Source organism: Hylaeus anthracinus, unplaced genomic scaffold (genome assembly GCF_026225885.1).
Source record: "Hylaeus anthracinus isolate JK02 unplaced genomic scaffold, UHH_iyHylAnth1.0_haploid 0, whole genome shotgun sequence".
NCBI classification, from domain to species: Eukaryota; Metazoa; Arthropoda; class Insecta; order Hymenoptera; family Colletidae; genus Hylaeus; species Hylaeus anthracinus.
In genome coordinates this window covers 15,985,673-16,013,153 of record NW_026533254.1, presented here as the reverse complement: position 1 = coordinate 16,013,153, position 27,481 = coordinate 15,985,673, and the positions used below count along the sequence as shown (strand labels likewise).

The 27,481-nt window shown below is 36.9% G+C and overlaps 5 protein-coding genes across 11 annotated transcripts in view; 2 read left to right on the top strand and 3 right to left on the bottom strand.

Moving 5' to 3' along the window:
* The first annotated feature begins 609 nt into the window (after positions 1-609).
* LOC128891543 (cytoplasmic aconitate hydratase-like) lies at positions 610-8,914 on the top strand. The gene is made up of 15 exons (XM_054151107.1): positions 610-631; positions 1,433-1,525; positions 1,616-1,782; positions 1,891-2,036; positions 2,265-2,658; positions 2,736-2,907; positions 2,979-3,196; positions 6,324-6,483; positions 6,619-6,839; positions 6,933-7,089; positions 7,159-7,394; positions 7,472-7,608; positions 7,706-7,853; positions 7,928-8,094; positions 8,253-8,914. The coding sequence occupies exons 1-15, from the start codon at positions 625-627 to the stop codon at positions 8,506-8,508; spliced, it is 2,679 nt and encodes an 892-aa protein (XP_054007082.1). The 5' UTR covers positions 610-624; the 3' UTR covers positions 8,509-8,914.
* Positions 8,915-8,984: 70 nt separating this feature from the next.
* LOC128891591 (F-box/WD repeat-containing protein 4) lies at positions 8,985-11,266 on the bottom strand. The gene is made up of 7 exons (XM_054151193.1): positions 11,044-11,266; positions 10,346-10,624; positions 10,115-10,265; positions 9,853-10,016; positions 9,602-9,730; positions 9,363-9,510; positions 8,985-9,273 (listed from the first exon to the last, which is right to left on the bottom strand). Exons 1-7 carry the CDS (start codon positions 11,241-11,243, stop codon positions 9,073-9,075), a joined length of 1,272 nt encoding a protein of 423 aa, XP_054007168.1. The 5' UTR covers positions 11,244-11,266; the 3' UTR covers positions 8,985-9,072.
* A 370-nt stretch (positions 11,267-11,636) lies between these two features.
* LOC128891564 (major facilitator superfamily domain-containing protein 6) lies at positions 11,637-21,616 on the bottom strand. 5 transcript variants are annotated; one of them, XM_054151165.1, is made up of 10 exons: positions 21,475-21,616; positions 14,119-14,284; positions 13,751-14,049; positions 13,349-13,679; positions 13,073-13,263; positions 12,854-12,990; positions 12,555-12,670; positions 12,237-12,482; positions 11,988-12,134; positions 11,637-11,904 (listed from the first exon to the last, which is right to left on the bottom strand). In XM_054151165.1, exons 2-10 carry the CDS (start codon positions 14,174-14,176, stop codon positions 11,834-11,836), a joined length of 1,596 nt encoding a protein of 531 aa, XP_054007140.1. In that variant the 5' UTR covers positions 14,177-14,284; positions 21,475-21,616; the 3' UTR covers positions 11,637-11,833. The 5 variants fall into 5 exon arrangements, with proteins under 5 accessions (XP_054007140.1, XP_054007156.1, XP_054007126.1 ...); XM_054151181.1 differs by lacking the exon at positions 21,475-21,616 and adding an exon at positions 15,406-15,424; XM_054151151.1 differs by lacking the exon at positions 21,475-21,616 and adding an exon at positions 14,353-15,060.
* LOC128891552 (transferrin) overlaps positions 17,297-27,481 on the top strand; it is a 12,295-nt gene continuing 2,110 nt past the window's right edge. The window contains exons 1-14 of one of the 3 annotated variants that reach the window (XM_054151119.1): positions 17,297-18,501; positions 19,073-19,181; positions 20,156-20,289; positions 20,566-20,693; positions 21,486-21,630; positions 21,696-21,853; positions 22,009-22,130; positions 22,208-22,353; positions 22,695-22,941; positions 23,030-23,178; positions 23,290-23,451; positions 23,529-23,627; positions 23,745-23,866; positions 23,936-24,091. In XM_054151119.1, the coding sequence (XP_054007094.1) occupies positions 18,348-18,501; positions 19,073-19,181; positions 20,156-20,289; positions 20,566-20,693; positions 21,486-21,630; positions 21,696-21,853; positions 22,009-22,130; positions 22,208-22,353; positions 22,695-22,941; positions 23,030-23,178; positions 23,290-23,451; positions 23,529-23,627; positions 23,745-23,866; positions 23,936-24,091 (2,031 nt within the window). In that variant the 5' untranslated portion in view covers positions 17,297-18,347. Of the gene's footprint in view, positions 18,532-19,072; positions 19,182-20,155; positions 20,290-20,565; positions 20,694-21,485; positions 21,631-21,695; positions 21,854-22,008; positions 22,131-22,207; positions 22,354-22,694; positions 22,942-23,029; positions 23,179-23,289; positions 23,452-23,528; positions 23,628-23,744; positions 23,867-23,935; positions 24,092-27,481 lie in introns of all 3 variants that reach the window. The other 2 variants (XM_054151137.1, XM_054151129.1) reach the window with 2 other exon arrangements.
* Positions 24,099-27,481, bottom strand: part of LOC128891596 (isoaspartyl peptidase/L-asparaginase-like) — a 5,198-nt gene continuing 1,815 nt past the window's right edge. Inside the window, exon 4 of the mRNA XM_054151207.1 lies at positions 24,099-24,793. Within this exon, the coding sequence (XP_054007182.1) occupies positions 24,311-24,793 (483 nt within the window). The 3' untranslated portion in view covers positions 24,099-24,310. The remainder of the gene's footprint in view (positions 24,794-27,481) is intronic.

Sequence of the window (27,481 nt, the reverse complement as noted above, 5' to 3'; positions counted from 1 at the left end):
TATAGGCGATTCAACTAACTTTGTTATAAATTGTGCAAGAAAATTGCATGCAAGAAGACGAAGCGGATCTTAATCTATTCCTGTCTATCCTTCTCGTCGAACTTTAATCCTACATTCTTTACAGTTTATATTCAGTTTTAGTCTTCGAATCAGAGTTGCAAACTTAATTAAGTCAACTGGCCATATAGCATATGAAATATTACAGGAGTTTTTTTTTTTGCAAAATGCGAAATATTTAATGGAGTATCAAAAATTTCATAACAACGTTGCTACAATGTGGTTTTGTTCGCATTCGTGCAAACTATTGCTAAATATTATGAAATCGTCGCAGGAATGTATTCAAAATACCTCAATTCATACCTCAATATTTTTCATATACAATTACGGATAAAATATCTTTATTTAATTCTAGCGCATTAATTTTAGCAAACTTCGATACTTTTGCTCGACTTTTCACGCCGTTGAATTAAACTCGTAAATAAGTATTCCCATTGTAATATTACCTCATGTTTTACTACATCAAAATACCATGTTTACTCGCGAAAAGAAACTCTTTGCGTCACCCTGTATAAATACTATCACCTCGTAAGCAAACTGGACGACGTGACTTCTACAGTGACAATCATGGCTGGTAAGTGTGAAGAACCACTTTGTTTGCTCCTAGTTATTTTAAGAAATACATGTAAATATTAGCGAAAATAATACATGTCATCTTCAATTTAGTCGTTTAATTTAGCCATCTTTTACGAGAGAATAGAAATATCGCTCCATTTATTATAGTATTAGATTTGTATAATTTATGAATGCTGTTCTAATTTAAGAGAAAACACCGCAAAAGAAACGTCTCGAATTCTGTGTACTTATATCATTTTCTCGTGACAACGCGCGGCAATACTAAATTTGTGATTGTTCTGTTACATGAATTAAGAGAAATGCAATTATAAACGTGACGCTTGACACGAGTTGTGATTGCATTAATTGTGACACCTGTTACGTGTGACAAGTAATTAAATTGTAATGTTTTTTTTGTGTGTTCATTTGTTTCGAAGCAATGTGTCAAATTGGTCTCCCTTGTTTCTCCCTCATCGTGTGTGACAAATGAAGTGAAATTTGATATAATTCTCATTAAGTCACTTTTAATTATAATAAATAATGTATTGCAACGATAAATTTATATCATAGTGTAAAGATACGAGTGTAGATATTTGAATATGAATTGTCAATTGGATTGCTATGTATAAACAATTCGATAGAATACCTTTTCTGAGTCAAAACTTAAAGACCTTCTGTGCATGCTTTGTAACAAATTCTTATATTTATAAAAGTTCTCTATAAGTTTTAATAACAAATTTTAAATAAATTTATTTATTTTATTTTACAATATTTATGTTATAATTCTGTACAAGAATGAATGAATTTCATTGATTTTCAGAAGATAATCCATTTAACAACATACTCAAGTCCATTAAAGTTGGATCAAAGGAATACAAATACTATGACGTCACTCATTTTGGAAAGAAATATGGTAAATATCTATGAATAATCGAATGCTTTAGAGCATTTGTATACACTGACCAGATTAAAGAAGTATAATTATGTTCAATGATCTGTGTAGACAGGTTACCATTCTCGGTTAGAGTTCTCCTGGAAAGTGCTGTTAGGAATTGCGACGAGTTTCAAGTAAAGACATCTGATGTTGATAAAATATTAAATTGGGAAGTTAACCAGACTCACAATGAAGGAGTGGAATTAGCTTTCAAACCATCTAGAGTAATATTACAGGTGTGTATAAAATTATTACAAATTATATTTAATTAATTATAAAACATAGATGAGTCTTTAAGTTACATTCAAGTTAACGTGCATTTTAAATTACATAAATTATAACAGGATTTCACTGGGGTGCCAGCAGTGGTGGATTTCGCTGCTATGAGAGATGCTGTTAAAAGATTGGGAGGTGATCCAGATAAAATAAACCCTATTTGCCCGTCAGATCTTGTTATCGATCATTCGATACAAGTTGATTTTATTAGAAGGTAAATTAAGCTAAAAAAATTTTCTGGATCTAAACATAAGTTCGTTTTTTTTTTTAACAAAAATGAACTTATGATTATATAACTACTTTGAATCAAAGTCTAAAAATAGTTATGCTTCATTTGAAATTAAAATTAGCAGAAAGATAATGCGTTCATATTCATAACAGATAGTAGTTGTCTGAAGTAAAGAAGATAAGAGTTTTGATAAGGATCGCATCTTTTTTCTAGCAACGACGCTCTTAAAAAGAATGAGGATCTTGAATTTGAGAGAAACAAGGAACGTTTCATGTTTTTAAAATGGGGAGCCAAAGCATTCGAAAATATGTTGATCGTACCTCCAGGAAGTGGAATAGTGCACCAAGTTAATTTAGAATACCTAGCGAGAGTTGTATTCAGTACCAATGGCTTGCTCTATCCCGATAGTGTGGTTGGAACAGACTCTCATACAACTATGATCAATGGTCTCGGTGTACTAGGATGGGGTGTTGGAGGAATCGAAGCTGAAGCTGTTATGTTAGGACAAGCGATATCGATGTTACTACCAAAAGTTGTAGGATATAGATTAGAAGGAGTTTTGAACCAGTACGCTACTTCGACCGATCTTGTTCTCACAATCACGAAGGTACAAATTTTTCAAGTACAAATAAAACTCGCACCTGGTGCAACTATTTCTCAACAGATATTCTCGTGTACTTGCAGAATTTGCGACAAATTGGAGTAGTTGGGAAGTTTGTAGAATTCTTCGGACCAGGTGTATCTCAGCTAAGCATCGCGGATCGTGCCACGATATCGAACATGTGTCCAGAATATGGCGCTACAGTTGGTTTCTTCCCAGTTGATCAGCAGAGTTTAAATTATCTGAGACAAACAGGTAACGCTGGAACATTCTTAAAATCATAGTCGAATAGAAAAAAGAATTGCTTATGAAATTGTCCTCTACAGGCAGAGATGAAGACCACATCAATCGAATCGAGAAGTATTTGACCACCATACGCATGTTGAGGAACTACGACGACGAAAGCCAAGATCCCAAGTTCTCAGAAGTAGTGACGCTGGATCTAAGTACCGTGGTGTCTAGCGTGAGTGGTCCAAAAAGGCCCCATGATCGTGTATCCGTGGTAGACATGAAAAGTGACTTCAAGAAATGCCTTACAAACAAGGTAAAAACTATTTAAAAATTATCATATAATGTAACATAAGAATTCGACATCAGCGGTGCAAGCGTTTAGCGATAGTGCAAGGTACCCAGGCGATGACTAGTTAGTACTCGTATGGGACAAACATAACCCAGTGACGATCAATCATATCGTCAAACGGGATTACGTTCATCCCATCCTGTACTCGGAATATCAACAAAAGTGCTGTTTCCCAGTGTTTTTCATTGTTACAAAGGTGTTGAACAAAAATGAAAGACTCCCAGGTAACTACTGCTGTGATATGAATTTCTCATGGCACACATCGCAGCAAGAGTTCCTCCAGACTCTTTCATCCGAAAGCTGTGCTCTGTTGTGCATGTTGAAAGCAGTTTTGCAGACATTGGAATCCCATGGAACACCAGAAACGCAAAGTTTCCAGTCAAATGTAGACAAAATTCTCCGTTACCTTCCTTGGTCTCTGTACGACAGAGTACGTTGAGTCCGTGATGCTATGTCTCGTACACTTTGCCTTGCTGATCTAGCTTTATGATCTTTCGATTCACCATACAGTTAGATCACCAAAGAAAAATAAACGGGACGTTTGAGAAGACATTGAGGCTCGATGGTCACGTCGATGCTGATTAATCTCGGCATCAGGGACGAGTATTTCGATCTAGTCACGACTTTGTTCCAGCGTTTCACTAGACGAATACTTCGCCCCTGATAACAAGACGTCGAATATCCCTGTGGAGCTTGATGTTATCGCTGAACAGGGGCAGACATTGGATGAATCCTACCCGGTGAGGCTATAATTCCACCCACACCGGACGAGATTTCATCCGATAGCAACCCCCACTGTAGAATATCTCCTTCTTGAGTTCTTCGACTGTGGGTTGCAGGAAGGACGAAGATCTCCGAAACTTGTTGAGCAAATATCGAAGAACCAAAGAAATTTGTTTCTGAGAGATGAAACTGTAGCGAAATGACTAATACTAATTCTGTTCTTAGAAGAACGTCGAGAATACAATTTTCACGATACGTTAAACTTTAAGCACTTAACGAAATACTAAAGCAGAAACGTGGAGACCCGCACTCTGACTCCGATCGCGACGATAACGAACCACTCGCACTGTTAATTGTACACTGATGACCTTCCACGTTCGTCGAGTCACCTTTATAGGGTTCCGGAGCACCCCCCACTCCTCCAGTACAGCGGTGCATCCTGACCAACCCCGGTGAACGTTCTACAAGTTTCCACTGTATCATCCGTGTCCAGGTAGTCGAGGATTTTCTATCCCAAAAGTGTCAAGACGCTTAGATAATACAGTAAACAATCATGAAATCATTGTTTACAAAGACAATGTTGTTGATTACATGGATCAATCTATGAACTAGTTATGTGCACACAAAGAAAGACTAGAAAATAATACATGAAAATCAAACGATCCGTTGGTAGATTATTGTATTTCAATTGCGAAGCACTGACTGTACTTTCAAATTGGAAATGGTAATCGCGCGAACGTGATAAAGCAGCAACGAGCGCTTGTGATTTTAAAAACAAGAGATCGATCGATTTCTATTGAAAGATGTTTCAACATCGGAATCGCGTTACTATGCTATCACGGCAAGGACATTTGCTGAAAACTCATGCACGTGAATTAGAGAGCTAACATTTCTTCTACATCAAATCCAATGTTCTCTTCTTCGAGTATATATTATATATTGTTACTATGTCTGATAATGAAGTATCACTTTATATTAAATTATTTGGATACCTGTTCAAAAGTATTGATACTGCTCGTACTTTGTATCAATTTTCAACAGTGTTACTGTTACGATATGTACGTATACCAATGCAATGCGATTACAACTATTACAATAAGAAAAAAACGTATACTAAATGTTCTCCATATTAACATCTATCATAAAATTGTTAATCTAGGAATGATCCTCGACGAAAGAAAATGATTTTGTATAGTTAACGATGATCGATCGATCTTTAATTTCGCAGATAACTCAGGCCACTGTCTTCAGCGAAGCCAAGAACGTCGTGCAACCTCGCTAAAATTGCTGATACAACAGCTGTTAGTTTTGCGAAGCTCCACACATTTTGTTGCAAACTGTAGTCTTATATACAGATATTTGCCATGCTTCGTATTGCAACGATTGGTCTTGCTATCAAGTTACCACCATTCCTGGCGACTTTTTGCAATTATAAATTTCTCTACGCTCGTTTTCGCAATTATGAACCTGTACGCTATTACAATCGTGAATCTGTTTTTGCAATTAATATTTAAAATTTTAGTGGGGTGGCAGATTGTTTTTCTAGCGTCTCTATGATAAATAGCCCATCGTCGCGAAGGTTTCCTCCTTTTCAATTGTATCTATTTCCGCAAAGTTTAAAGAATGGAGAAGTAACAGTGCTCGACGGTTGTAGAATTTATGAAAGCAACCCTCGGCGCGAGGAAAAGCCCAGACGATGACGTCGAACGTCTAATAGTACAAAACAATGAGTATCCCTCACAGGCCAGGGTTTACCCTTGGATATTTAGGCGTCGTCTTAGATTGGCTTACCTTCCAAGAAGCGATTACAATACCTTCAATAGCCTCCCAACGAGTTCTTAAATGAATACTGCAATTTACCAAGTATTGGAACCTCTGAAAAAAGGGAAACAATTTTAGAGTCTTGTACAAGCCTTTATCTACGTTCGGTTTTCTGGTATGAAGATCTTCAGAATATTCTGACTGTATATACATGTACATATGTTTTATTGCAATTAAATAGACTCTTAATTCAGAGGATGTAAAAATAATTATGTCGCCACAGCGAGCTTGTGCTTTGAGTATTGAATGTTGAAACAAACGTAGAACTGCTGGCCGGTCATGCGAAAATGCTTCTTCAGCGAATCATTTGTTGGATAATGAATTCTAGATGCTGAAAGTTCATTCACATTCTTGGGTCGTCAAACTGTTCTGAATGAAAAATTTCAGGTGTCTACTTCGTGAACTTTTCGATTAATCTTAACTATAATTTTCTCTTGTTAGATTTACTAGTTTGTAGTTCGAAATTTTGTTAAACGTTTGAACCTGTTCTCAGAGTTTTGAATAGCTGTATTAATTACAGGGGACAATAAAGGATTTTCATTTTCAGGTAGGATTCAAGGGGTACGGCTTAAGCCCCGAAAAGGTAGATTCCGTAGCTATGTTCGAGTTCGAAGGCAAGGATTACAAATTAAGACACGGCTCGGTGGTTATTGCTGCAATTACAAGCTGTACTAATACTAGCAATCCCAGTGTCATGCTTGGAGCAGGTAAATGAGAACGTTTAGGATCTTTCTTAGATGTATAATATAGAATCTACATTCCACGTGTGATGCGACGTCTCTTAAAATTCATTTATCGTTAAACTGAGATGTAAAGTCGAATGAGTATTGTTTGAATTTTAGGTCTTCTTGCAAAGAATGCCGTCGAAGCTGGTTTGACCGTAGCACCCTATATAAAGACATCATTGTCTCCTGGATCAGGCGTCGTCACTTATTACCTGGAGGAAAGTGGAGTGGTTCCTTACCTGACCAAATTAGGGTTCGACATTGTCGGTTACGGGTGTATGACTTGTATCGGTAATAGTGGTCCTCTCCCTGACGTCATCGCCGACACTATTGATAAGGTAACAATATGACTTCTCGTTTGCTTCAGTCGCCCTATTCTTAAGTTTTAATTTTAATCTTGACCTCAACCGCCATTACCTTCATTTAATCAGAACGAACTCATATGCTGCGGCGTCTTGTCTGGCAACCGAAACTTCGAGGGTAGAATTCATCCTCATACACGAGCAAATTACCTGGCGTCACCGTTGTTAGTAATTGCTTACGCCATAGCTGGAACAGTGGACATAGACTTCGAAACGGAGCCACTGGGTAAACAGACGTCTTCTCCTAAACCATGATGAGTCATTGCTGGTTTATAACAATATGGAACATTTTTAGGGCGTCGAGGGGATGGTACTCCGATATATTTACAAGACATCTGGCCTACGAGAGCAACTATTCAAGCTGTCGAACAAAAATACGTGATACCAGCTATGTTCAAAGAAGTTTACAGCAAGATAGAGGTAGGCAGCAACAGTTGGGCAACTTTGGCAGCCCCTGACGGTAAACTGTATCCGTGGGATCCGACTTCCACCTACATCAAGAATCCACCGTACTTCGATAGTTTATATAAGGTTCGTTTAAGAAATTTAAGAGAAATATTAGGTGTAAGTTTGTTTTAAAATAAATAAATGATTTCGATTACGTTCAGCAACTACCAGAATTGAAACCAGTGAGAAGGGCACGTGTTCTTCTCAATCTTGGAGATTCTGTTACGACGGATCACATTAGTCCAGCTGGTAGCATCGCGCGTAATTCACCAGCGGCGCGATACCTTGCGAGTCACGGGTACGTTTGAAATTAGAATATACAACGGCCAACGTTTCGTATAATTTAAATATAAAAAATATAATTTGTCATGAATTATTTTTGCTTTTATTTGTAGATTGACGCCGAAGGAGTTTAATTCTTACGGGTCGCGTAGGGGGAACGATGCTGTGATGGCGCGAGGCACATTCGCTAACATTCGCCTGGTGAACAAGTTCGTTGGAAAACCTGGACCACGTACTATTTACATTCCTACTAACGAGGAGGTTCGTATGAAACTTGTAATCAAGTAATAATCTACATATAATATGTACGATCGTAATTGCCGATTGACTTGTAGATGGATGTTTTCGACGCGGCTGAAAAGTATGCAAACGACGAGACGCCATTAATTATACTTGTGGGTAAGGAATACGGATCTGGATCTTCTAGAGATTGGGCCGCGAAGGGACCGTATCTTCTGGGAATTCGAGCTGTTATAGCAGAATCGTATGAAAGAATACATAGGTAAATATATATTTTCTAATTACGAAACTACGCTAAAAACAATTTTATTCGATATCGTTATGTACAACCTTTGGTGAAAAGGTATCATCGAAGCGTACAATTATTGAGAAGGTTCTGGAGAATAAGGATATTTTATTGCTGTTCTCATATTTTTGCAGGTCAAATTTAGTAGGTATGGGTATTATTCCGCTGCAATATCTACCTGGGCAAACTGCAGAGTCTTTAGGATTGACGGGGCTGGAGTTATACGATATAACGATTCCTCACAATTGTCAGCCTGGCCAGGTGATTACCGTTACCACGGATAATGGCAAAAAAAGGTTCAATGTAATCGTACGGTTCGACACCGAAGTAGATTTAACGTATTATAAGAACGGTGGCATTTTGAACTACATGATTAGACAAATGCTTTAGGGGTCGAATGAGTTGCGGAATACAAATTACGTTATTGCAAGAAGTTACTTAATACTTAATTTTGGGTTTGGATTTGCAGCGTATAACGTCCGAATATATTCATATCCTACATAGTGAAAGGTCATTATAACGAATACGGTACTGTTACTTTTTTTTTAAATATATAAAAGGACGAAGGATTAGAGATAATAAAATCATGTTGGATAAATATATTTATTTTTGTTTGTTACAAATTTATCTGGTTGTGTTACATTAAAATTTTGAAAATTATTACTATTGAAATAAATATATAGAAGCTTCGTGTATTGACCAAATCGAATTTTTTATATTTTATAGGCGTCGTTTCTAAGCAAGTCGTGAGAAAGAGAATATTTATTAACGTAATAAAGTGTTAATAATTGTTTCAGCATGACTTACTTTATAACCTACTATTGAAGTTTCCAATACTCCAAAAAATTATTAAGTGTCTCGCTATACTCGAATCCTAGGTTATCGTTTATTTTGTACAATTAATATAACAAGATTCTTTTCTAAGGATTCACAATTAACAATTGTTGGTCCATTCTATACAATCCAGTCTGGGCTGGTCCTGTTCGCCCTTATTTGTTCGTATCTAAGAATTTCTTTATAATTGGTTTCTTTGTAGGAATATCCTGAGAATGTAAATTCAACTAAATGTTGATCTGTTGCTCCGTATAAGTGAGTACTGTCGAAACTTAGACAGTAAACAGGACTTGACATTCTGCAGAGATCCATGAAATAAACCTGAAAAAAAATATATATTCATGTATACAGTATTATATAACTATCAAGTTAACTATGATTATCGTTAAAAAAAATGTTCAACTACTCACTTGTACATAGCTCTTCTGTCTTTGATCCCAGAGAACAGCCTTGCAGTTAAATTGAGATCCCGTGATCATGCTATAGTAATAATCTGACGATAAACAATATAAAGTTGCATCTGTTGGATCTGGCCACGAGTATACACATGTTCCAGTCCTGAAGGAATATCCATTAATGAAATGAGATTATAGAATTACTAAAAGAGTGAATTCTTAATTGACATTCTAAGATCCATTTGAAAAGTTACCTCAGGTCCCATTTTCGAACGTAAGTGTCATACCCACAGGTAAGCAGAGTTTGTGGATTATCCCAAACCATGTCTAATATTCCCGCCCCTCTTCGCCAATTGTGTTTTAGTATATCAGATTGGCTGTAACTAAAATGTTTTTGTTATATTATTGGATCTTTCATGTTTGAAAATATATAAAAACACATGGCTGTATATACAACACACATTTGTCGACAATTTCCTTGTGCTTAACGTAAATCGTAACGCACCATTCAAGATCAAATATGTGAAGCGGTGGACAGTCGCTATTTCCAGCTGAACCCACGGCAAACTTTCTACCGGTTGGGTCTGCAGAAAGAGACCACACCCTGTCAGTAATGTTTATAGTTGTTAAAGGTACATTTAGGATTGTCTGACCAACAGGTCCCCAAACCTAAACATCGATATTTTTTAATACCACGCAACCTTAATAATTTTCAATGTTCATTGTACAAACCATTAGACATTATTTTGTATCTAACGAAAAATTACCTTCACTGTTCCATCACCAGAGCCAGACATAATCGCATCGCTAGTCTCGTCTATAGCATTTATATCACAAGTATGTGCTCTGTCTATACTAAAGTAAAAGTCTAAATATTCGTTGCATCTTGATTTTGTCCAAAATTTTATACTTCCATCTCTGTAACAAATTTATAACTAAATGACAATGCACACTTGAAATTTGTTTAAAATTTTTTTAGTGATGTACAACTTGATTACCTGTGACCAGTTATGATACATTCATTTCTGACGATAAACTTGCATATATCGCTTCTAACATTTTCTCTAACTAAAATGGGTCTGTTTTCATGGAAAGACTCTGAACGTCTCAGGCCACACAATTGATTTCCGCCGCTCCACCACAAAGTGTCCCCAGTTAATTGAATCCATGGCATGAGCTTTGTTTTCTGTGAGAAGAGAACTTTCTTCTTGTATCTGCCGTATTGCCAATTGTGTGATACGTGCCATTTTGTGCGTAGACATAATAATGGATTACACCTATACAATCGAAATCATTTTCATATAATAGCGAGTGTTTCAATTTTAGCTTTTCATCGGAAGGTTATAATAATTAATATTCTAATCTTTCCACTAAATATTGTTTGGGTGGAAAAATAGAAATAATATACTGACTGTTATTTCGTTACAAAATTTCATGCTTTTTTCTATTAAATTAAGTGTAAATATGGATTCTGTTTACGTATTTGTGTAATAATTAAGAATCACCTTGGAGTTTCTAGATGTCAAATACACATTACGATATACATACAACATTTTATAAGTGAATATATATCATAGTATTTGAAATGGATAAGGATGTACAAAGGAAGATACGTCGTCGAAAATACTAATGATTCCGTTAAAAATATAATTATAATATCAGTTTTTGGATAAAGAGTAAGTATAACCTAACAAACCTGTCACGAAATTTTCTTGAAGTTTGATTCGTCACGACCGGCTGTTTGCTCTTTTTAACCCAAAGCGTTTCTCCGCTTATAATGTCGTAAAATCTAGTGCACACTTCGCTGAGTCGCACCAAATCGAATGCATGACAATAATCGAAAATTAATATGAGAACATCAGATGGCAAGGTGTCCAAACGCCAAGCATCTGTCATTTTTCTCTCGCCAATCACGTGATAACCGCGAACATAACAGCTGTTAAGTTTTATACAAACCGTCATGTGCGATGGTTTCCCTCTTTCTCCCCAATAGTTTAAAGTTTGACATTTTACGGATGTGGTATGATAAACCATACATTTTAAATATTGAGAATATTAATTATTCCTTCCTAATAATCGAGTGCAAGAATATTAAATTAAGGTATACGTTTCTTAAAAGTATATCGTTATCTTTGAATAAATTGATTTTAAACATTTGCTTGTCAATTATTATAATGTCGTGCAAAAAAGGAGCATTTCGATTTTATAATAAAAATGCACATTTTAAACATTATCATAGTCTATTTTTATTTTTAAAACCATTCTGCTTATTTGATTCATAACAACGTGTACTATATAAAAATTGTAAAAGTGATTTATTAGATATAAAAATATTTACACTGTAATTAAATATGTAACAATGTAAGTTAAGCATCTATGTGAGGAATTTCATGGCAAATCGACCACTTTTTTTTGTTTGGCTTGGAGTGACCCATATGTATATTTCTAATGGAAATAAGTTCGTTTTTATTTTTGTCATACAATTATTATGCTTCTGCGACTACGCATTTGTCCTTTGCTTCTTCAGGCGTTTTCCATTCGACGTTTCTTCTCGTGTCTGTAAAAAGATCAAGGATTATAATTAGAGTGGTTAATAATCAGAATATTTTTAAAATGATCAAAGATTTAGAATAATCGTACCTGGCGTCATATGTTTCAAGTATGCCACGTGTAAAACAAGATACATAAAGGCAGTTATAGCAGCAGTGAACGAAAATATTCGTAACGTTATTACGCCTCCAAATATTTTGTAGAATATGCCACCTATCAAACTACCTATCGCGAAACCTGAAACAGATATGAGTAATAAATGAATAGAGAGAAATGCGACAAATAATCTTATCGTTATATTAAACACAGTGGTGCGTCTATTTTTCAAAATTTAATTACCAAAACCATCATCCATGCCAGCTACGATTCCTTGAACGGTAGCTGACGTGCCAGTTGGCGCGACCTTACTAGCATATGCAACTATTGTCGTATAACAAAGTGCATACGTAGGTCCTTGCATAAATAGTTCTATCGGAATTATCCACCATGGCGTAGACGCCAAAGAAATTAAACCAAGACGTATAGCGTAACATACGAAACAAAACGTAAAAGTATATCCGAATCCTAGCTTCTTTAAAATTTTACCTGTTAAAAGCGTAATTATTTATTGAAACATTCTAACAGCGTGAAAGTAAAGGAAAAAGACAAAAGGTTTACCAGACAAGGAAAAAAATATTATCTCGCCGCCCAAAGTTTCCGCGGCAACTATTAAACCTTCTATTAATTTAATTTCATTCATATGACCAGTTGTCATAGCTAAATCTTCTAAGTACCTGTTGAAAACATATCGTTTCTATGTGAATGCGATTATAACAGTAATCTGTGTTTCTGCTATTCTTCTGTTATCCGTTTTACGTTTTCCAATGTATTTTAATTGTTAAAAGATATTTAGTTAACAGTTTAAATAAATGTATACAAATTACCAAAAACTAAACAATACAAACGTAACAATTTACCAAAATAAAAAGTAAATTATAAAGCTGTCTAGAATGCCAGCAATCGTCGCAAAGCAGAGAAATATTATTATATGCTTCAATTTTAAAAGCTGAGACACGTCTTTTAATATATTTGTCGATCCTACCATAATTGGCAGCTGCAAGAAATATCTTTGATGGATTACAGGTGATTAAGAAAGTTGATAGAACAGTCTGTTGATCGATGCGTGAAATACTCACTTTTAATTTTTTACAACAGAATAGATCGATGAACGAAAACACGAAGACCAATAGAAATGCGGGTGTGTAAATTTTGATTATTTCTCCTTTAGACCAATAATCGACTAAACTTCCAGCCAAAGAGGCAGTAATTCCGAAACCTATTGTTCCCCAAACGCGTTGTCTACCATATCCCATTTCACCACCTACGCCTGTAAGTTCATTAAATTAATAGAAAAAATAAATAATATTAAACACTAAGTACAGAGCTATATTAAGAATGGAATTATGCAATACCTAGTATATCGAAGCAAATCGCATCGCTTATACTGTTGCTTACATTGAAACCAATATTACCAAGACACATCAAAAAGACAAATCCCCAGAAAGTTGCAGATGAGTATAGACAATGTTTGTCTTTGAAATCATCACAGGTGACGTTACAGTTAGTACTTTGTGAACAATATGAGGTAGAATTTGCATTAATTAAACATGTAGTATTCGAGGAAAAGCTTGCTTCCCCTTTAACAGCTTGAAATAGTATCGTTGTAGAAAAGTGTTCATCTTTACATGTCCAGTGGCACGTTGTATTCTTTGCTCCAGTGCACAAATCTGGTCTTGAAATGTCCTTAAATAAGTTAGGAATCAAAAACGTTTAAGAAATTTAGAATTCACGTTTACAAGACTATGAAAGCTTACTTCTAATGAACAATGCGGTAAAAGGTCACAAGATATGTTAATAAATCTATGATCCGGTAAAACTGGTCCTGGAAGTACTGGTAAGAAGCACATACAGACGTAACAAGTGCTTGTTACTGCTAGTAATGCTACAAAAATTGATTTTTTCCAGGAGTCAAAGTAATCTACAAGAAAGCCAAAGGCTGGCTTTGCGATTAAAAACAGAATCGGTAATACAGCTGTGATGCTGCCCATGACTAATGGGGATACACCGAGCTGTTTACCATAAACTGGTAAAAATGGAAGAATTGGACCCATTGCTGAAATAAGAAGTATATATTATATGTAACAGAAGTGACATCTTAATGATAGAATAAAATTATATTTACCTGCCATGAAGAAAAAGTAATGTGCCTTTATAGGCAACTGTTTGTAATTCAATTTCATTTTTTTTATAATTCTAGAGTAATTAACGCATCGCAAATACTCCAATTAAATCATATTGACCACTTTCAAGGAGCAGGGTTTAAGCAAAAATTCACATATCACCATTTCCTAAAATCAGAACACACTGGTAAGTTTACTGTTGATCGAACAAGTGAAAGTATTGGATTACTTCTTACATGGTAATGTAAATTGTGGTTATATTAGGACATAGAGGAGATGGAGATTAATTAAGATAAGAAACACAAGTAAATCAAAAGTGCGATACCATATCGTTTGATATAGTCCAAAAATGGAATTCGCAACTTTTCTATATTTGAAATGTGTCGCCTACTTTATGTCAAAGATGTGTATCTGTCATTCGAAAAAATTTCGAAATTTTTAATTCACGCAAGTTTAACGTCATCTTTGTCGTTTCTTGCTTCCCGTTCTACAAATAACCAACGACCAGCTTTTCTGCGTACTCGTTATCACACACTCGCTACGATGCATCTTCATTTGCGCGTTACACTTTTTTTTAGATTAAAATAAAAACTTACACGGGAAAACTTATTCTACTACGTCAGATTAGATAAATAAAAAAGGGATCAGGCCAGTTCATGCATTCTCTGACAGTTTCATGTTGTCAAACTTTATAAACAGTAAAAGGACGTTTGCTATCTTCATTTTACTGTTTATAAAGTTTTAAGGCCGAAATTGCAAAATCAGGCCTTGGAGTCGCATCCGCCAAAGTGTAACGAATATATTAAAACCAGAATTATTAGAAAATATTGCTTCTTTGCTTCAATATCCTGGAAAAAAATCATGCTAGCCTAATCGCCCTGTCCTCGTCTCTCCTGCAATTGTTGTATCGCCCTCTCTGTCCTTGTCTCGGAGTTTCCTACTTTTTCCGCACCTATCGCTGAAATCAACTCGGAGGTTGGTTCTGGCTCCTGTGCGCTTTTAAACGTTTTACGCAGTCAATTTTAAGTTTTGACGTTCTCGTAGATAAGTTTACGCCGCGTAAAAAATTCATAGAAAATTCTGACTAAATACAAAGAATATTAAATCGTCGAAAGTAGTAACGGAAGTATTTGATCATACAGCGTTGGTTTGAGAGATAATAAAGGAAGTAGTAGGCATGATCGGCTCACGCTACAACGCCCCTATTGATGATTAAATTTAGCTCGATCGTAAAATGTTTACGTTACACGAAATACGCGAGCGATAAATTCATAAAGAACAAAGGATACCTCATTAGGAGTTGTATATATTTTTTTTCTTGATACTATTACAACTGTATAAACAACGATGACCACGAGTCAATGCGATTGGAATAGAACGATGCTGCACGCAATGACAATGATTCGTTTGCAATTGTCATGTCTGACAATTGTGGCATCAACGAAGTAATTTAGTACTCATTGACGACTCGGTTCTCTTCACGAGAAGACTTATACATAAGAGAAATCATGATTGCAAGATGAACGTTACAGGAAACGCGGGGCGATATTAATCTTCGCGTTGTCTTTTAATTAACTCCGTCGTAATGGAACTCCTCGTACGTGCGCACGCCTAGCAAACACGTTATTTAAAATAATTGTTGGATTGCCTAAGAATCGGATTTTAATTATTCTAATATATTGAAAAATTCAATATATTGCAGACTTGAAAATTCATTGAAAATAATAGTACTGTAGTGGATCAATTTTAGAAATTATTAACAGGTTTGAACAGACGATCTAAAAGCGATCCATCGATCAATGGAATCTTCGAAAGAATAATTATATTTTTAGGTTATATTACTAATTGGGGGGTTAAGTTTGCTTGTGTTGGTTGCAGTAATCAAAGAAAAGCGCTGCAAGTTATCGCAAAAAAGAAAGGATTGACTACTTCCGTGCATACAACGAATAATCAGAACCGTGCTATCGTAAGACTGCCATTTTGCATTGAAATTGTTTTATTACGATACATTGTAGACTCATCGGGAAAATACGCAGAAAACAGAGAAGAAAACGATCGCTGCGACAATCTATAACTCATCGAAATGATGTACACATGGAAAGATAAATGTTTTCCATGCGGAATGTTCTCGCGTACCAGAATATTCTTTTTGCGCATTATGACGGCAATAAAGATGTAAATCATAAATAGCTTACTTCAGACCCTCGAACGTCGTGTAGAATAGGTTTCTGGACTCTATTATTTCGAACAGATAATCCTGTGGCCATAGTAAACTACCTGATACGGGATTAACACCCGACCAGGGATGAAACATCCGAATGGTTTTATTATTGGTATATGTTCGTTACATAGATTGTACTGAACATTGAAACGAAATAAAGTGTGGGCTTACTCACCTATCGAATATGAAATGCTAATGTATTCAACATTTGCTGAGCAAGATCTGCGCATCTTGTAGTCGACAAAAGCCAGACAAAAGTATGTGTGCATATGTATTGTGTAGATGAACATCTACTAAAAATAGAATCATTCGACTAGAAACAGGAGACGATCTATCATAATAACAATCTTTATAATGCACTTGATATAATCTAATATTTCTATAATATTGCAAATAATAGGTTGGTCAAGAAATATATTCTCAATTTTTTTCTATGACTTTTCTCCATCTTTTGGGCGAATTCATAAAAGTCCTCATCAAGTTAACACTTTACCGACTGGTAAACCGATACTTTATCTATTATATTGATCATTGTATGAATTATAATATATTACATAAATATCAATCAAAAAACGATTCATGACAGATGAAATAAAGATTGAATAGTACCAATGTTCTTCAAATAAAAAATATTACTGAACGATATGCCCAATCGCTACCAGTCGGTAAAGTGTTAATAACCATTCGAGGTACAGCGAGACATCACCCAAAATCAAACAAACATTTTAATCTAACCTAACGTAAGTTATCATACGAATAAAGTTGTAACACATGAACAGTGCTTTCTATACCCTAAACGTTAAACGCAACAAGTGTTTTCATGCACGGTTAGCCGTACGCTCCGTGATGACGATTCGTTTCCAAAAGCTTTCGACGAATTCGTCGAACCAGCTCAACGGACGTTAACGTCGTCCAGTGTGTACGCGCGTTTATTTAATCCAGCATCGTTAGATTCAATCCAGTCGCCGCGAAGCTGCGTGCGACGAAGACACGTTTAACCACCGCGTGGAAATTCCCCCTCCAGTGTTTGTTGGTGTTTGTCGGAAATGCCATGCGGTGAATTCGGCCGAAAAGTAGTGTTGTTACGCTTGGAACCTGTTGACTGGTTGAATTAAAAAAAGCTCGACGCCGCTGAATCATTCGACTCGTTTCTCGTAAATCCGTCAGTCGATGATACTCCTCTCGAGACCGCTGGCCGCCCCTGTCCTTCTATAATTCTATTTTAAACGTCAGGAGACCGAAGTGCAGCGAACTGGTTATGGTACGGAAGAGAATTTTGGGGCTGGAGGTACGTCGGCAAAGGATACTAAACCGCATGCATTATATCAAATTAAACGCGTAGACAGTGTGACGTCGTGTGCTCCGTTACGCATCGGATTTTTGCTTGACGAGTGTTTTCAAGGATAGGCGAAAGTGATCGAGACAGTTGCATCTTCGGATTTCTTAAATCAGTGGCACAGCGAGCAATTCTGAACACTTGCGTGGAACCTACCGCTTATAATGGAATCTTTTTCTCGAAGTCGAAGAATGGTAGCAGTAATAAAACGTTTAGAAGATGTGTAACGTTAACGTGTCTAATGTGTTTCAGACATAAAATGAAAATTGCGATCATACGTAACTAAACACTGTAGCAGTGAAATTAAAGCTTTCACATAATCACTTGTGAAGATATAATTGATTAGCGAGGCGAATAATAGAAAATTTGATAGCTTTCGGAGTGACTTCGCACCGAGGAAGTGTGATAACACAACAAATTAATTATTCAGCGTTTTCGTCGGTATATATGTATAGCCAATGAATCAAACGAAGAACGTGCGTCGGTACGAGTGAGAAGAGAAATAGTGCTTACCCCGCGAGTTACAATCGAGCGATAACTGTGATTCTTGCACCATGAAACTATTTCTACATTCTTTTTTCACACCGACTCTCGTATGAAATATATTCAACCAGTGATAATCGCGAGTGAGGCTTCGGTAAAGGGAAAAAGGATTGCAAGGTTAAGATTTTTTCATGAAAATCATGCGGGTTGAGTGGACAAACATTTTTGGTGTCCACTGGACGCTGAAAATGTACGCTCGATTATTCATTTTACTCATCTTCACTGTGCTTTTCCATCAACATGCTAACGCGGAGGAATGCAAAGATTGCAAAGAAGACCTCGTATGTGAGTGAGAACATTTTACTAATAATAGACGTACGTAGTTTGCTTTAGCATTATTTATATAGATAGATATAAATATATGTTAGATATATTATAGTCTAGTAGTAATAGTCTATACATAGATGTTAGAATTAGTGTAAATAAGTAGATTAATTGCAACTTATTCTTAATTCGTAAACAAATGAGAGTTACGAAAGAGAACTAAACGCTTTACTTTTATTGCGATATTATATTAGGTTGTCTCAAAAGTTTCTTTCGTTTTATTAATAATTAATACATACACAATATTTTATGTCTTATGTTACATTACAAAATTGTGCACAATTCATTTCGCTCCATTACTGTTATAGCATCAATGTCCAAAAAATTAGATCATCTATTTATATAAATACTGCCACAGAAAATAATTGAATGCAACTCACGAAAGAAACTTTTACAACCTAATGCATTCCACTTTGAAAGGTCCGATAAAGTCGACGTAGTAAAAATTTTACCACTTGAAACCCATAATTTCTTAGCAGTGTTACGATTTCCAAAATGATTTCCCCCGAATCACCGAAAATGAAACTTGCAGTGAAACTGTGCATAGTCGAGACCGCGCACACGGCAAAAAGCATCTCTAACCTTTGCTCACAATTGGCGACCACATGGCGTGTAATTAGATGTGTCGTAAAAACCGACAGGTGAGTATGAAAGTTCAATAGGAATGCCGTCAAGGTGTAGAGTCTAGTTTAGTCGCGCGAAACAAATATAGCGATCTCGTAAGAACGATAGGAAGGATGGCGGCGCCCTTGAGCGTAGGATGTCAACAGTCACGATTGGCTGTGATCTTTGCTGAACGTAAAAAGTTTAAAGTTTAACAAACCCAGAATCATGAATTTGCCCAAAAGACGATGAAAGATCATAGAACAAAACGGGCAATATATTGTAAAGTAAATACAGGGTGTCCTAAAAATATTGTAACACCTTGAAAGAGGTGGTTCGGGAGGTGATTTGAAACAACTTTTTCCTTAGCGAAAATGTTGTCCGAGGCTTCGTTGAGGAGATATTAACGGAAAACCGCGACCAATCAGAGCTCGCGTGTACTGTTGGAGCGGCCGTGGTAACGTAGGCTACGCGCTCCCCGACCAATCAGAGCGCGAGTATGCCAATGGAGCGCCCGCTGATTGGTCAGTGTTTTCCGTTAATATTTCCTTAACAAAGCCTCGGACAACATTTTCGCTAAGGAAAAAGTTGTTTCAAATCACCCCCCGAATCACCCCTTTCAAGGTGTTACAACATTCTTGGGACATCCTGTATTATTTTTCTCGAGTAGAAGATACGCGTGGTTACTCAAAAAAAAAAAAAATAAAAAAAAATAAATCATAAACGTACGACGTTTTGCTAAGGAAAAAGTTGTTTCAAATTACCTCCCGAACCACTCCTTTCAAGGTGTTACAACATTTTTCGGACACCCTGTATATTGCAAAGTAAATATATTTCGCGTTAAGATCCGAACGGACTTTCTGGCCAACCCAATATTTATTCGTTCCCAAAGCAGAATTTAAAGGAAAGCTTGCAATAAATTTTCGTAATCGTTTACGGATAAGCAACCGGCCTCCTTAACGATGCGTCGTAAAAATATTGCCGTTCTAACGGGAATACCCGAATTACGTAGGTTGAATTGCCTGCGGCAGTTGGCTATGGGACTGGCCGATTTTACTGTACTGGAACCCGAGGACCTGGTCGCCGCGTCTGCATACAACGAATACAACGTCGTAGTCACCAACGAACTGAGACTATATGCAGATGGTAATTACAAGATAAAATCGGGCCCGAGAAGACCCCAAATCAATAAATATAAATAAATATAACTATTCTAGACATTATAGAGAATCATGGTTTGCTACATTGTGTTTCTAAGAACGTTGTGTTTATATCGAATAAAAACACGGTCAAATCGCCGCGCCACGGACACTCTAATCTCCCCTAAAGTAGCATATCAAAAAAGAAAAGAAAACAGATCGGCCAGCTTTACCGAGTTTGAATTCTGAGATTGAGATTGCCTATTGTTTTTTGATTTCTTAGAAAAGCAACGGTTCGAGATGGTAGTTCTAGTCAACAAGGACGTGAAAAGCATATGGGACGTTAAGGCCAGAAGGTTCTGCCATCCTGGACATGACTCGAGCGACGGTTGGACTAAGGCTTTCTCCACGGTTAATATTTTCATGAATATTCTACGGAATATGTCTGGTGTAAATGTATCCAGCCAATTAGTTGTTAAAATTCAAAGGGAGATAGAAGAACTCTGTAATTGATTATTTTCAGCTTGTTAATGGACCAGATAAATTTTTGTTTGCCTTGGATTGCTTTGCTTGGCGTTTGGCGCACCGACGCGCGGCAATGCTTTGAAACAGTGTTTGTCAAAGTGGAGGGACGCGACCTTGAGAAAGCGGCCTCGCAAGGGAACGTCACATCTATGGGGTCGTGGATTTACACGATGATTTAAACGTTTATTCTATAGGTACCAAACATCATAATCCTCGAAGCTTTTGTAATAAATATAAATATTGTCAATGTAGAAGGGAGAGTGGGGATATCTTACGTACGTGTATGTTGCTATACAAGGAAGCAGGCGCGAAAGATAAGTTTTAACATAAACAAATATAGATAATTCTTTTATCTCTGAAATCACATACCTGTTATCTTCCTAGATAAAGACTTTATTTCCAGTTAATTAGACCGTATCAGTAATGGTTCTAAAACAATTTTAAAAACTGTTACTTAAGTTTTAAATTTCAATAAGGATTCGTGTCAATATCCAAGTACACTTGATGCAACATCTTCAAAGGACCCTTTCAGTGGCCTTATATCAACGTTTTACGTCTCTCGTACTAGATGGCTTTAAGGGATAATCAAGCATGTACATTTACACTAGCCATACCACAGAACAACACTAACTCTTTCCACAACACTAATCTGATGATATTAACGCACCTCTGTTGCAGTACTTCGAGAAGTGGATAATCCCCAGGGAATGCGACGCTAACAAGACGTTGCTGGAGAACAGAGTGAACGGGGTGTCCAATTTCTTCGAAGCAGCGTGTATCGCTGGACCATGGTCAGCGGACACAGAGTTGGACAGTAAACTGAGTACGTAATCGACGAATACAACGATCGAATAAATATTGAAAGTGTATCGATGGTTCGTTTTGCAGAAGCGAAGTACAGAAACCTTTGCGCCGCGTGCGACAATCCTGTCGGCTGTTACTCGAGTGATAAGTACCACGGCCGCGAAGGAGCTTTATTGTGTCTCACTGATAACGCGGGAGACATTGCCTGGGTCAGATTAGACGATACTCTTGCTCATTTCAAGGTTAGAGCATCGAGAGTTAACGTGATCCACGAATGAAAAAGAACAATAATTTTTTTTTAAACATATATATGAAATCATAACTTAAATATATACAGTATATGTATAGTTTCTTAACTAGTTTGTTTCGACTGATAGTAACAAAATACTGTACACAGGATGGCCAAGCAGATAAAGAAAATTATAATTACCTCTGCCCCGACGGTACAACGAGGCCAATGAAATTCGACAAGCCCTGCGTGTGGATCTCGAAACCATGGCCTGTGGTCATCGCGAGATTGTTAGTACAGACATTGCATAATTTATCGTCGATTCCGCTTTTGATACGAATTTAAACTGATTTTCGTGTTCCGCTAGGGAGGTGGCAGAAGAGGTTCAGAAGATGATGGGCGAGTTAGACTTAGCGAAGTTCAGCTGGATGTTGCGCAATTTGCTGGAGAATTATCACCCGACGCCAGTGAACACCGAAACACTGGAAACTCCAGAGGATTTCCTGATAAAATGTAATTTTACATTGTCTTTATGTTTAAAATATTGAATGCTTAGGGACTACTCGTTATTTTTAAAGATTGAGAAAGAACTGTAGTTACTCTATTTCTTCGATTGGTGACGTGGTAACGGAGACGTGCGATTAAATGAATCACGAGTATTAGCCACCTGCAATCTTGATAAAAAGGTAGCAGTAGAGCCTTGGCAAGCGTAAAGGACAACAAGTAATTATTTTCTTATGTGTTAATCCATACGTGAATCCGCTTCAGAAACTTTTATCAAGAAGAACTTGATATTTAGAATTAGTGTACCTTAGTGTTTCATATGTATCATATCTAATCGCGTTTGATCACAGTTCCCGGTTTCCTGGGAGCCAACAACCGTGCAAGCTGTCGGCCATCGAGGAGAGTACAATGGTGTGTTTCATCCAACTTGGAGGACAGAAAGTGTCGCTGGCTCAGAGAAGCCTCCTTAGTTTACGGCGTGGAACCAACGATTTCCTGTAAACAAGAGCCAACGAGGGCATCGTGCTTGAAGGCGATAAAAACAAGAGAGGCGGACATATTCGTCGCGATGCCAGAAGAACTGCTCAGCGCCAGAAAGTAAGCAAAAATTACTGTCGCGTGTTTATGGAAGGGAAGAAAAGGGATGTTCCCCGTAGTGTCTACACTGTCTGCAGTGGTGTTTCAGAATGGGTTTGAAGCCGATCGTGCAGGCGGTAGTCAAAAAGAATAACGAGTTCAACAGAATCGCGGCGGTCGTCAAGCAGGATTCACGGTTCAAGAGTTTGAGGGACCTCAAGGGAGCCAAAGCATGCTTCACGGGATACAGAGATGTCGGTGAGGATAACTGTTCAAGAATCCCTAGTTATACTTTCTTTAAGCTTTCTTAAATTAATTTGAAAAAATTATTTTTAAGTAATTTTCTGTACGGATTCCTTGTCTCCGCAGGGTGGAATACCTTTGTGTCAGCTTTGAGGAATATCTCAATTGGAAAATCTGACTGCTCGGATGCACGGGTAGTTGGAAACTTTTTCGAGGAGAGCTGCGTTCTTGGGTTGAACGACAGCCACGCGGAAATTCCTCGTAATTTATATTCACTGTGTAAACAGAGTAGGTGAACGCGTGCTGGTGTAATCAGAATAAAACTGCGATTGGAATACTAACTAAATAGCGAATCGAATTTATAGCAGGCAGAGTCGGAGACGATTTAAGTGCCTTCGATTGTTTATCTTCTGGCCTTGGAGACGTAGCTTTTGTCAACCTGAAGAACATCGAAAAAAAGACTGGTACAAATTCCGAACAAATCTATTTTTATCGTTATAACGTTTTTATAATAAAAATCATAGTATTTTAAACCATTTAAGACAAAAAAAAAATGAAATTAAGAATTAAAATTATTGTAGGTAATTTTAACTCACAAAGTCGCAGCGATCACGGGACCAATAGTTATCGAACGCTATGTCTGAGGGAAACAGATGCTGATGAGGATCACATGTGTGTACTTGCGTGGACGCCGTTAAGCGCGGTAATCCTCTACTATACATACGATTACGAAATTATCAAACATCAGTATGGAATTCCACGCTATTTTCAGGTTGTGGCGCATGAAAACTTGACGTCATTAAGACGCGAAGAGATTTATGCGATGCTACTGGAGATGGACGATCTGTTTGGAGTCACTCTCAAGGGTAGAATACCAGCGTTCTCTATGTATGGACCGTACGATTCGAATTACAGCGTCATCTTCCCGGTACGTAAAAATATAAATCATCAACAGTGGACAAAATATTAATCTTAGCTCTCCATCGAATATTAGTTAAATGAGAAATTTATATCTACGAACTAATATTTAAACATTGATTCGAATCAGTAAAAGGAAACATCGTATTCACAAATACAAATATTATTCTCAAAAGTAAAAAATCACAATGTTACAAATTGATATATATAGAAAATTACAAAAACAGTTTCAATCCTCGTCGGAGGTGTTGCACATGCAGTCTAAAGGCCGCTCGAGGATGGTTACTTTTTCCCAGTATTTTTCATTTTGCGCTGCTCCGTAGTAAACGTAACCTTGACGGCAGAAAGCCCAAGGGAAATGCATGCATTTAAACGAAACGTAAGGCTCGCCCTTCGCGTTCAACGCAATGGCCCCTATATCCGATTCTCCAGTTTCTGCTTCGAAGTTTTCTAGTTCCGCGCTCACGGAATAATCGATCGATGCGTCTCGAGGCAATCTTTCGATTATTTTTCGCGCGGGGGCATAGGAATAAATGTTTTTATCGTTTCCTGAAACGGAAACGCAGCCGTGTTCATCCGCGTAGACGCCGCAGCCAAGCACCGTACCGATCGCGCTCACTGAACCGATAGGCTTTCCGAGATCTCCCGCTGTCGATGTACCGCTTGCGAGTCGTCTTTTTCTATCGTATGCGACTACACCAACTGCGCTAACCTGGAGAGTTAATATTTATATAACTCATTCTTCGAAATCCTTTCTACCTCTTGCACTAAGGAAATCTATCATTGGTTAAACATTATTTACTCTTTTCTTAAATACACAAAAATTGCAAAAATTGCACAAAAATTCGTGAAACAAGAATACAGGGAATCAAATTTTTTCATGATTATATAATATCTTTTATACAGGATTTTATACAATCAACAATAAAAATAAATAACGTTTCTTAAGATCAATGAGTAACAAGTTTTTTTTTCTGTACATGTAGAAATAATATTTGGAATCTATAATAAAAAAAAAACCTTGTGCGACGAACAATCACATTGTGACCCAGGCTTTGGTATAGCGAGAAAAAAAATATATATCATTGCTCGCACATAACATTAGCTGAAATGAATAAATGTTGTTCAACTTATTCGAATCAAACAGAACTTTTTTCTTCTGTCATGATTTCTGGAATACTAATCTTTATTTCAGTAGTAGCAATTCGTAACGAACTCGATAAAGTAATGTCCTTTACTTTGCCACGGTAATTCATTTTCATTAATTTTACAGTAGAGAAGATACTTTCACACAAGGAGGTAGACGCGAACATGGAAAACATTTTTAATCCAACATCGTATAACCTCGGATACTTTTCTGGAGTCAACAATTTGAAAAATTCTTCGCCTGTTTCTCTCCTGTACAAAAAGCATGGATCTGTTTGCAGGTCGCACAATTCCGATTGTAAATCAATGTTTTGATTTTCAATTGAAACATGCATGGGATCTGCAAACAATTGTACCTCGTTCTCTATAATTTTAAAATCGCTAAATCTATTATCAAACTCTTCTATTAACTCTAATACATCAGTTCGAAATTCCGAGAATTTCATTTCTGGATTTTCTTCCTTAAGTTGTTTACAATGAGGAAAGTGAGACAGGATTTCTTTTCCAAACTGTGCCGCGAACAGTTCTAATTTCTTTCTAAATCCATTAATATTGCCGACTAAGTGGACGATACTTTGTCCTTTTTCCTGTAATTTTAGATTCAATTCATTAAGATAGAACGATATATCTGTCAAATACGCTAATCCACAGATAAATTCGTGGCTCTGTAATTCTTTTCTTATGTCAACTGTTTTACTTTTCAGTTCAGCTGCTAAAAATTCGTTCAATTCTTTTCGAATAGCAAAGAAACGTTCTAATAATTTCCCACTGCTAAGCCAGCAATTTTCTGCGTGCAACAACAAATCGTTGGATGCAGCATTCTTCTCTTGCAAATACGATTTTAATTTTTTATGTTGAATCGAGCCTCTGTTACCTCTGATAAGATTAGTTACTTTAGTCACGAGATCTATTATGGAACGTAATTTCGACGACTTTGCGTATAACACATTTTCGTGTATTATGCAATGAAATATAGGGGAATGTGGTACATTGTATTTTAATAATTTAACTATATCTTTATCGGTGTCATTTATACTCGCTGCTGCATCGGTTACGATACACGTGCATTTCGTAAAATCCGTAAATTTCTCTACTTCCTTTCTAAAAGTATTAAAAATGTATGTACCCTCGGTAGTGCTGTTCAGTGGGGCCAAACCGAGCAATTCCTCGTGCAATAAAAAATCTGATTGCACAGTTCGAATAAAAATCATAAGATAGGCAATATCATACAAGTCCGTACTTCTATCCAAGCAAAGGGAAAAATATTTACAATTCTGAATCAAATTACGAAGTTTCTTTACTAGATGCTTATCGATGTCCATAAATCGTCTAGAGATCGTTTGACGGGACAAAGGCACTGTTTTGAACTGATTCACCGCATCTGTATTTTGAAATGCTTCAGCCATGGCGGTGGTACAAGTTTTAATCAATTTCCCGTCGCCGAAACTCTTTTTGCTACGACCGATTTCCCACGCGACAGCGTACGACGCCGCGATTCGACTCTCGGTGTTATCGATATTCCCAAACGACGTACTAGGCATCGATGTGCTCGTCAATGTTGCAGCTGGCAATGTTGCACTCGATAACGTTGTATTCAACAATGGTGCATCCACCAACGGCACATCTGTCCACGGTGCATCCATCACCGACGTACTCGCGGTATCAGATGCAGAGTACTCGCTCGCGTTACCATAAGGTTTTTTATATACTTCTAGTAATTGCCGTTTCTCCTCCCTCGTGTATGCTTTATACTGCTCGGCGTGAAACCGATTGTAATGCCGCGCAATATTGAACACTTTACTCTTTTTCAATAGAAAGTTACATATTATGCATCTGGCGCTTTGATTCTCTTTGGAAAATAAAAAATCGGTTTCCCAGTTGCGATTGATCAATCGCGTTTTACCTAGGTGGGCCTCTTTAGGCATTATGGTAACGATTGTACGTACTTAAAAAGTTTTCGTTAAGGTAACGAAGAGAATAGTCGATATAGCTACGTGTTTGTCGCTGTAGCTTGTATTAATATATGTACAGAGCTTGTACTATAGCTATGCATTAATTTCTTTGAAATTGTAGCGAGGAGATTAGAATAATTTCATTGTTCGTTACTTCATGATCTGTTTACGATTACTACAAAGTGTTCTGAAGCAAATCACTCGTAAAGAAGAGTGTCTATTGTTAGTTTGCGCGGGAATCACGCTCATTGGCTGTGCACCTTACAGCGTGGTGCTGACCAATGCATACTGCTTATTATTAT